This window comes from Nelumbo lutea, chromosome 7, assembly GCF_056320005.1.
Source record: "Nelumbo lutea isolate HS-2025 chromosome 7, American lotus-T2T, whole genome shotgun sequence".
NCBI lineage: Eukaryota > Viridiplantae > Streptophyta > Magnoliopsida > Proteales > Nelumbonaceae > Nelumbo > Nelumbo lutea.
Window position 1 is genome coordinate 26,968,381 of NC_142690.1, and position 11,319 is coordinate 26,979,699.

Below are 11,319 nucleotides of genomic sequence, written 5' to 3' on the forward strand. Positions count from 1 at the left end.
CACAAGCTACTTCTCCTTTGCCCATGCCGAAGAGGCGATTGGGTCTTAGATTGCCCATGCCGAAGCGAATAGGCCTTAGGTTGCCTATGCCGAAGCGACTTGGTCTTCTGTTGCGCAGAGTCATTAGCTCGGCCGTCGTGGGCCTTAGTTTCCAGGAGCGACTCACAGTCCACTCCTCGATTTGTAATATGGCTAGCTTGGTGGTCTTCTAGACTTAGTTAATTTTTGGCGGAAATCTAGCTCTCAAGCTCATAGGTAGTATTTCTTCAGGTTGTCGACGTTCCATGCTCGGGGTACCGACCTCCCTTCCATCGTCTCTAGCTCGCCTCACCCTGTACAGACCCTCCCAACTCAGGTACCATCACTTTACGGAGCACCAGGTCACCAACTCGGAACTGCCATTTCTTGACCTGGGCATTATAGTACCGAGCTACTCGCTGTTGGTAGGTCGTAGTTCGAATGTAGGCCAGGTCACGTACCTCGTTGATCAGGTCTAGGTTAGTTCGGAGCTTGTTGTCATTGGCATCTTCATCGTATGCATCAACCCTTAATGTTGATATTTCGATCTCAATAGGGATCACAACCTCCATTCCATATGTCAAGTTGAAACGCGTTTCCCCGGTTGTAGTTTTGATGGTAGTTCGGTAGTCCCAGAGGACACTAAGCAGCTCATCCATCCATAGCCCCTTAGCTCACGCCACGCAAACTTTTAATCCGCAGAGGATTGCCCTGTTGCCACATCTGCTTGTCTGTTCACTTGAGGGTGTGCAACCGAAGTGAAATTATGTTGGGTCCCCATTTCAGTGCACCAATTTTCGAACTTAATGCCTTCAAACTACTTCCCGTTATCCGAAATCAACACCTTGGGTAGTCCGAAGTGGCACACTATGTTTTTCCAAAAGAAATTCTATACGTTCTGAGCTATAATTGTTACCAGCGGCTCGACCTCCATCCACTCCGTAAAGCAGTCAACCGCCATGACCAAGGATCTTCTCTGCTTGGTTGCCAACGGGAATGGTCTGAGGATATCTATCCCCTACTGCACAAACGTCCACGAGCGGTTAGGTATTTCAGATCGGCAGCAGGTTAATGAAGGATGTTGGCGTGCCTCTAGCAATTGTCACATTTCTTGACGAGCTCGAGTACATCTGCCTTCATGGTGGGCTAATAGTACTCTTCTCTTAGTGCCTTTTGGGCCAACACCCTGCCTCCCAAGTGTCATCTGCAAAATCCTTCGTAGATGTCATGGAGTACTTGATCTTCTTCTGAAGGTCACAAGCAACATAAGTAGGGGAGCGTGAAGGACCTCCTATACAACTGCTCGTCGATAACAACATACTGAGCTGACTGATGCTCTACCCTTCGAGCTGCATTGTGTTCTTCCAGTAGGACCCCGTGGAGTAGATAATGAACGAGCGGATCAATCCAGCTCAGTTTCACTGACAACACGAGAGCGACCTCTTCTACTCCTCCCCAAGAATGCTTGGCCGAGGCATGTCTTCTATATACATTGTTCGCATCGTGTTGTCACTAGTGTTTTCCAACCGCGATAGGGCATCGACTTCAACGTTTTCGGATCTTGGTATCTGTTGGATGAACCAAGAGAGGAAGGTCGGCAAGAGCTCTCTCACTTTAGCTAGATAGGCTACCATTGTTGGGTCTCGGGCCTCGTAGTCGTCGTTGATCTGATTCACCACCAACTGGGAGTCATTGCACACTATGAGGTGCTTTACACCAATTTCCCTTGCTAGGCCTAGCCCGGAAATCAAAGCCTCATACTCATCCTCATTATTTGACACCTCGAATTTGAACAAGAGAGCATACTCTAGCTTCACCTCGCTTGGCCCGTACAGTATCAATCCAAAACCACTTCCTCGCTGATTAGACAAGCCATCTATGTGGAGGATCTAGGGTTCCTTATCCCAGGTCGGACTTTCACTGACCGGGACTAGTGCCACGTTGGTCGAGGACTCCAACGTGCTAGCCGGCTCAGTCACTTCAGGGGCCAGCGTTCTAAATGTGCATTCTACTATGAAATCCACCAAGACTTGGGCTTTGATCGTTGAACGTGGCTCGAACCGGATGTCATACTCACTCAACTCAATGGCCCACTTCGTCAATCTCTATGACACTTCGGGCTTCAATAAAATGTGTCTCAATGGTTTGTTGGTGAGGATGATGATCATGTAAGCTTGGAAGTACGAGCATAATTTCCGAGTTTCTACTACCAGCCCGTACGCTAGCTTTTCAATATCAGGGTATCTAGTTTTTGCAGCTTGCAAAACCTTACATAGTAGACAAATCGTTGGACCTAGTCTACTTCTCTGATTAGTACTGAGCTGACCATCTCATCACTCGCAGAGAGATATAATTTTAGCTCGTCACCTTCCTCTGGTCAGGTTAAAATTGGTACAGTACTTAGGTATTTTTTTCATCTCGTCAAATGCGAGCTGACACTCTTTGGTCCATACAAAGCCTTCGTTCTTTTTAATTGCCTTGAAAAGGGGTAGGCACCGACCCACTGATTTAGACATAAATCGGTTTAGGGCAGCTACCCGACCAGTTAGTCTTTGTACATCCTTTATCTTTTGGGGCGGTCTCATATCTAATATTGCCTTGATTTTGTCCAGGTTGGCCTCGATGCCATGTCGGTTCACTATGTAGCCAAGGAATTTACCCGACGTGACCCCGAAGACATACTTGTTCGGGTTGAACTTCATGTTGAATTTCTTAGAATTTGAAAAACACAATTTAATTCATCAATTCAAGAGTTCAAAAACTGGGTCTTCACGACCATGTCATCAACGTAACACTCTACTTTATTTCCAATAAGAGGTTCAAAAACTTTATTTACAAGTCATTGGAAAGTTGCTCCAACGTTTTTCAATCCGAAGAGCATCACTTTATAACAGTACAGCCCTAGCTCAGTTACAAATGCGGTCTTGTCCTACTCAGCTACGTCCATCCAAATTTGGTTGTAGCCGGAGTAAGTGTCCATGAAGCTCAGCAACTTGTGCTCCGAGGTTGTGTCTACTAGGCGGTATATTTTGGGAAGGGGGAAACAATCCTTAGGGTAGGCTCTGTTGAGGCCAGTGTAGTCGACACACATGCGCCACTTTCCATTGGCCTTCTTCACTTGCACGGGGTTGGCCACCCAGCTCGGGTAATGGACCTCACTAATGAAGTCTGCTACGAGGAGCTTCCCGACCTCCTTGTCAACTACCCTCCACCGTTCCGGGATGAGATTTCATTTTCTTTGTCTAATTGGCTTGACTAAAGGGTCCACATTTAATTTGTGGGTAATTATGCTAGGGTCAATGCTAGGTATTTTTTCCGTGAACCAAGCCAAAACATATAAGTTATTGAGTAAGAAACTTAATAGTTGCAACCGAAGTGGTTCTTTTAGTAGAGCACCGGTCTGGAGGGTCTTCGTCGGCTTGGCTTCGAAAACTGGTACATGGATTGTCTCCTCCATCGGGGCAGCTCGGTCCTCTATGGGCTCGGATGGTAGCTCTAGTTTGACGTTGTCTGCCAACTTTGCCTTATCCTTCAGCATGGCCATGTAGCACTTATGGGATTCGAGTTAATCGCCTCGTACTACCCCTACTCCACAAATCGTTAGGAACTTCATTGCCAAAGAGTAGGTTGATACCACTGCACGTAAGGCATGCAAGTTGGGCCTACCTAAGATTGTGTTGTAGGGGGACGGAGTCAAGACCACCAAGAACATGTGCTTGAAGCGTACTAAGTTGGGTCATATCCCCACTACAACTGGTACTGTGACTCGACCGAGGGGTCTGACCCCCTCGCCATTGAACCCCACTAAGTACGAATCTGCTGGATCTATGTCGCTCTACTTCAACTGCAACTTGTCAAATGCTTCCTTTGGCAGGATGTTGGCCAAACTCCCTGAATCCACCAGTATCCGCTTTACCTTGAAATCGTTATTTACAAGCTTGACGATGAGAGCGTCATCATGCGGATATTGGATCCCACGCGCATCATCCTCGGTGAAGTAGATTGGCTCATCCACCTGAGGTTGTTTCGGTGGGTTCTCTGCTTGTTGATCTAACTGTCAAACTGAGGTCTTCCCGCTGCTGTGGTACACCCCGCAATAATGGACCCACTGGTGATCTTGTTGACCACCCCGTGGATTGGTCTGTCTTCAAGTGGTCGCTGCTGCCGGGGTGGCTGATCATTTTGCTTCCTCAACTCCAGAGCTTCTTTTCTCTGGTCGGCTTGATGGTCTGCTGATTCTCTTCCTTCATGCAAGATGTACTTCTTCAGATATCCGCGGCAGATGAGCTCTTTAATCTCATCGCGGAGGTTTCAGAAGTTCTCAGTGTTGTGCTTGGTGTCACGATGAAAGTGACAATAGAAATTTGGGTTCTTGGTCGCTGGATCTCCCAACAGCTTGGGTGGCCACTTGACAAAAGAATAATTCTTGATCGCCATTAGGATTTCAGCTCACTTTGCATTAAGGGGGGTGTAGGACGTTCTTTCAACAAGAGGGGACCTGGATCGCTGACCTAACCTAGAACCCCGAGATGGTGACTTACTTCTCTAATGGGGAGACTTGCTTTTCTTCCACCTGTACTTACTGCTGCTTGGCCCTTCATCCTCTCTTTTCCTCTTCTCACCTTGTTGGACATCTACCTTTGGGCCGAGAGCTTCTTCGGTGCTAATGAACCTCTCAACATAGTCGAGGAAATCTACGGTCATCCTTAGGCGATGCACTCTGAGGTACCATGAGAACTCCTTGTGTTTAACTCCCTTTCGCGTTGCATTAAGGTGCACAACCAGATTGAGGTCGGGGATCTGCAAACACTCTTCGTTGAAGCACTTGATGTAGCTTCAAATTGATTTGTTCTCCTTCTAGACCACGTTTAGAAGGCTCTCTTGTGATTTTGGGCACTTCTTACTAGTGACAATGTGGGCAGTGAACATATCGACAAACTGAGCCCAACTTTTGATTAAGCCCGGTGCGATGTTTTGTACCACTACCTGGCTAATCCTCTGAAGGTGGTAGAAAAGGCCACCGACATGCATGCCTCATCTGCTCCGACAAGGTTCATTTGAGACTGAAATGCATCGACATGGTCATTGGGGTCAAATTTCCATCATATGTCTCTAAGGTAGGTGTCTTGAAGTCCTTTGGCCTTGGGGCCACTAGTATCTCAGCTGACAAGGGGGAGGGCCGGTCAACAAAGCAGGAGCCGGCTGTGCAGCTATCGATCTCGCTTCCTTTCTCACCCTGCTTCCAATGGCTGATTGCTTCTTGGTGGCAGATTGTTCCTGGCGGAAGATCGGCGCGTCTTGTGGCATCATCGTTACTTCTTTGTTGCTTCCACATTTGTGATTTTGACCTTAATGTTATCGGGTACTTTGACCCTAGTTCATTCTCGCTCCCGTATACTGTCACAAGGTGGGAGTGGGTTCCTACCTCTAGCATCTTCTCGATCGCAAACTTGTTGTTGACTATTATGGGGAGTCGAGGGGCCTCATCGTGAGTTTCTGCCTCATGCTTCGAGCTAGCGGTCATTGATCTATGACTTGCGATTCTTAGGCCGCGAGTGTTATTGTTGATTGGTCCTCGTATGCTGACTGACTCCGGGCTTGTCTTTAGGATTTCCTCTCTGAGAAGGTTGGGGTGTACGCTAACCATCAACTCTACCCCGAGGTGAGGTCCGATCCCAGGGAGGGATCGGGACCTGTGAGTTTCCCACACTCCGCAAAGGAGTTCAATGTATACCCTGCTACTGCTGTTGATTATGGGCCCGATGCTGGTTCTGGTTCTGAGGCTGATGCTGATTCGGCTGCAGTGGTTGAAATTGCTGGTGGTATTGTTGGTAGAAGTAGTATTGTTGGAATTGCTAGGACTGATGGATTTGTTGCATTTGTAGTTGCATGGTTCAGACACTTTGAACCAGCTCATTGAACTGCTAGTGCCCGACCCTAGGAGGAACTACAGAGGGCTTTGGCATGGAGAAAGTAGCGCTTACCTAGGGTAAGGGAACGTTCAACGGCTAGGTTCGATACTGAGTATGTTGGGTTGATATAGTAGGGATCCCCGAGATAATGAGGGGAATAGTGAACTTGCCGATGAAAACTGTGGGGAACTCTTGGCTAGCAGTAGTTTACTCCTGCCCCCCAGTGACGGTCATGTCGGCGCTCTTTCCAGTGTTTCTTGGAGAGGCCATTGAATGAATGAAATAGTGAATAGGAAACTTGGCTTTTCGTCGACTATTTCCCACAGACGGTGCCATTTGATGGTGCGCAATTTGGAAGATGCTAGTTGGAGGATCACCTGGATGTCAGTCACGTCGTGAACTAGTTTAAGCTGCAAGAAGACGAATCAAAGAACCCGAAGTGATTAAGTTGGTGAGGTTGCTCCGATGCTTTAGTATTGTACTTTGGTAGCGAGTTGAAAGCTTGAATGTAAATAGCTAGTGAGCAAGTAATCGCGTGTACCTTGTGCCATGGGGGCCAATGTCCTTATATAGTTGGTCTACTGTGAACCTCACGAATCCTCTCTGAGATCCTCGGGCCGAGCAATAGGAATCCATTCCACTCCGGAAGGTGGATAACGTGCTGGCCGATAAACCTCATCATGTCCGCTCGAATCGGGTAGGATGAGGATAAGACCTACGGATGCGTGACGTGATCTAGAAAGGCTCGGAGGCAATTGGCGGGCTTCTAGAACTTGCTACGTGTCACCTTGGCAAATACGGGCATCCAGGATACACTGTCCTCGGGGCGATCCGAAGCGATTGGGACACCCAATGTCCTCTGTTCATCAAGTCGGGCCAAATCACCCCTCATCAGTTACCTTCACAAGTATCTCTACGACTTCAAATATACATGAAGCTGAACTAACGAGTACAAGCCTATGTCTGCCTCTACGAAACTTGGTGCAACTTCAAATACACTCTATAGGAGTGTCAACCAAAGTTTTTAAAATCGACCCAGATGCCGAATCAGTTAGGGGTCCAATTCCCGGGTTGAACGGTCATCCCATTCTGATAAAAAATTAAAAATATTAAAAAATGGTCAAAACGGTTCGAACGGTTCAACCGCCCAAATCAGTGGTTTGTTGACCAAATCAATGTTTTTTTTGGCAAAAATATAGTTTTGGTGAAAAATGGAACCGATCACCTGACTGGTTCCTGATTTTTCCGGTCTAGTCTAATTTTGAAAACGATGGTGTCAACAGTGCTCTCTGTAGCAGTTTAGATCTCCTACCCACAAGAATCTTATTCACACCTACCCACGTCTCATTACAGATGTATATCAATCGGAAACATCTCCCAGTAAATGGGTACATACAAATAGCGGGAAATGTTATAAATGTGCAGCTGTAATGTCATGTGGGTAGGTGTGGGTAAGAGATCTGAATTGGCTCTGTAGTATGCATGTTACAATGACACAACCTGAGGTTGAGTTTGTAGTCAATAAGGTCTTTCAATTTTTGAAATCGTACACTGATTTTCATTGTGGTGAAGCGCATTTTGCACTATTTGAAATCCAACTATTGATCATGGTGTTGTCTTATAACCATCTCTCTCTCCAGGGTTTCTTTGACACTGATTAAATTTGATCGGCAAGTTGCCCATTAGATCGTTGTTCTAAAAGTGGTTTTATATATCTATCAGACCGAGTATAGATGTCTTGCATCTACTACCGATTAGGGGTGTTAATGGACCGGTTTTGGATTGGACCCCATGCAAATCAAAATCAATTTGGATGAATTAGACGAACTAATAAGACATGTTGAATTGGACCAGTCCAGACTTAAATAGTTCAAAGTATTTAGTAGATTGGATTGGACCTTGTCCATCCATAATGAATTCATATTGGATTGGGCTGGATTGAGTTAATATCTAATCCATTACTAAAAAGATAGGAATATAGGTGTCAATGGACCAAGTTTGAATAATCTATAAATTTAAACAAATTTGAACAGATTGGATGGTCCAACATTAAATTAGACCACTGGACCCACACTAAACTGGATAGGATTGGACCAAATCCAGTCGAATTGACACCCCTTGTACTGACATCATTTTGATACAGATGCTCCTCAACAAGCTTGTTTCCAGCCACTTTATATATGGTGTGATAACCTCAGCACCACTCACTTGTGCTAGAAATCCTATTCAAGATGCTCTCACCAGGCACATTCAATAACTTGATGGTCAGATTCCTTCCTGAAGAGAAGCAAGTGGATGACATATTGACAAAACCTCTCCCATATGACTGCAATGTATATATGGGAATACTAAGAACACTTCTCTTGATAAGATTCAACCTTATCTTTTGATGTAATCCGTTTACCTTTCTGAACTTTTTGAATTGTATCCTTCTCATATACAATTGTAATAAACAGTGCTCATTCTCTACCATCCATTTAGTCTATTATTAGAGAGAGAAAGAGAGATGACTTAGCTTGATGAGACTTCTCCTCCATCATGCAAATCCTACTTAATAAACAATTCTTGGTGGGGTTTTCAAGTTTTCTTATAGATCGATATAGCAATTTTCATGGTGGGATCAAGCCTCATAATATTCTCATCATGCCCAACTTACGAGTTCCCTACTGGCTGAGTGAAAAGCCAGCACTTGTTTATATATATGCGACGACGTTTCCTCAAAAGCAAATTATGTAAATGCAGCCATTACTCCCCAATCAAATATTCAACTCCAACTACAATTTATTGGTTCGTTGCATACGCGAGAGAAAGGGATGTGGATTTCTTGCGTTTACCAAATGATGATGAGTAAACCAATCAGGGAGCATCTTCTCCCGATTTATAAGTTGTTCTTAATCTTCTCATGGAAAGAAGCTGTAGCCATTAATAAGATTCTGCACTCTTGTAAAAGCCATATGCTTTATATAAGCTAGTACCATCTCTCGCTTTGGTGTTGTCTCAGCTCCTTTTGTTTTTAATCTCTTTTGCCTATCAAAAAAGAATGAAATGAAATCATAAAAACTAAGGTTTTTAAAATTGGACCGGACAGGAACCGTTTTGCAACCAGTTCATGGGTCTAACGGTTCGACTGTTTGGTCCAAATAATAGATGGTCTGTTATGACAAAAAAATATTAAAATAAAAAACAAAAAAAAGGTCAAAAACCATTATCCAAATCAACGATTTGATGATTCAACCACAGCAACGATTTTTGATGAATACAAGAAAGGGCATCAATGTATTGATGAATCAATGGAACTCATCAATAATGGTGCCGTTTCTTGCTCTAGCCCAAGATCAGAGTAAGTGATGAACATCTTTTCCTCAACATCTGTTTATTTTGAGTTGTGTTATTGAGAGAAAAGCCTTAACCTGGTGGAGTCATGGGTCTCCTTTTCTTTTGTATCCATTTCGTAATGGTTTCTTGAGTAGGTGATGAAGATGCTTTACTGTCTTGATGGATTAAAGAAAGTAGAGGTAGAAGTAGAAGAAAGTTATTTGATTACCTATTTGGAGATTTTAAAATTTTGAAGATTTTAAGGGTTTGAAAGTTTTAGGATTCTTCATGGGTCTCTCTTCTCTCCTTTAATTCCTCGGAACGGTAAAGGATGGATTTTTTAACTTTTGGAAAAGACTTATTTTTATTTAGTTTCAAAAACTACTTATATATACCTCATTGACCTTTCAAACATTAACATGGTGTTTGGAAGCATGGGCGCTTTTTGGGACTGATTTTCAAGAAAAAATGCCCATGCTTCCAAGACCCATTTTTCACAAAAAAAAAAAAACACTTCTGCAATGTAGGCAGTGAGCAACACTATGCTGTTTGGTAAGGTGATTTTCATCACCGTTTTTCATGTATGTGCTGACAGGTAAGCACCACATATGATACACATCAGTCACCCATTGGGGGAAACGATTCACCGATATTTGGCATTTCATGCATTGGTGGGTTCCAAATTTTCAAGGCATTGCCCGATTTTTTAATAATCGGCTAACCCAAACAGTGAGATACATAGGCGTTTGTTGAAACACTTATATGGATCCAATGTGACACCATTTTTTTGAAAAACGGCCATGGTTCCAAACAACCCCTAAGTCTAACAGATTGAATGGATAGGATAAAAGTGTTCTTAACTATCCATTAAATTTTCAAAACACATCCCTGCTTTTCTAGCAATCACTAGAGATCTTTGTTCAATCTAGGTTGTAGGACCAATATGAATGAGTGTTTAAAGAAAATAACTGTATTTCACAGTATATTTAGGCGATTAACCCAATATATATACAAGAGGAGTTGTACATGGATTAGGATAGTAAACAAATGAAAGAGGTTAGAATAGTAAAAAGGATAAGATAATGTTGATCTGTACAAGGCTATCTATTTGGCTGACACCTGCCCTTCTCAAGTTAAGTAATGTGGGGAGATGGCGTGAACTTTGTTCCTATGCTTGGAGAATAGGAGTGGAAGACTGAGAGGCTTAGGCTATGTTTTGTTTGAAGGACAATGCAGGAAACCTTTACAAACATTGTGTATAGGTTTTCCTGTACACAATTTGATCTACAGAGGCGTGGTTTTTAAAACTGAACCAATGACCGAATCGGTTAGGGGTCCGGTTACCAGTTCGAATGGTCCGACCTTTCGACCCGAACAGCCAGCCTATTCTGACAAAAAAAATAAAAAAATCGAAAAATGGTCAAAACCGTTCGAACAGTTAATCGGCTGGTTCAGCATTTTGCTAACCAAAATCAACGGTTTTGGGGAAAAACGGAACTGGTTAGGTGACTGGTTCCCGGTTTTTCCGATCCAACTGTCTAGTCTGATCTGGTTTTGAAAACCATGTACAGAGGAGAGGTGGTGAACTTGTAACTTCTTCTTGGTCATGAGATCCTGAACAAAATGCATGCAAATCTCTATGTGTTTAGAGATAATGCTCAGTTTGGAAAGAGTACAAATACAAATATATACGGTGCAAATACATACAAAATAATACAAAATACAAGGTTCTACACTCTACAAATTTGTATTTGTACTCTTTCCAAACTGAGCCTAAATGAAAAATGAGATTGGATCAGAGATAGGTAGCTCCCACATTACCACATTAGGCAGTAGGAGCCATAGATAGTAAGAGGCCAAGCTGCCAAAAGACAGATTGCAGCCATAAAAGCTCATCAATGGTAGTTAGTAGCAACACTGTGATACTCAATAACAATGCGTAACCAAGAGATGGTTTCTTGTTTCTTGGAGCACTACGAAATGATATTTTTCCAAGATAGATGTAGAAATTTGAAAGGTACTCTGTCATCAAGGTTGCCAATCCAATTGACTAAAAAATGATGATCAAGTGATC

The 11,319-nt window shown here is 43.6% G+C and overlaps 1 protein-coding gene across 1 annotated transcript; it reads right to left on the reverse strand.

Annotated features, from left to right (window-relative positions):
- Positions 1-317: 317 nt before the first annotated feature.
- LOC148845834 (uncharacterized) lies at positions 318-677 on the reverse strand. The gene has a single exon (XM_088955899.1). The coding sequence runs from the start codon at positions 675-677 to the stop codon at positions 318-320; it is 360 nt and encodes a 119-aa protein (XP_088812025.1).
- Between the last annotated feature and the right edge of the window lie 10,642 nt (positions 678-11,319).

Coding starts and splice junctions, on each gene's coding strand:
- LOC148845834 (XM_088955899.1), bottom strand. CDS start 677: ATGGATGAGCTGCTTAGTGTCCTCTGGGACTACCGAACTACCATCAAA.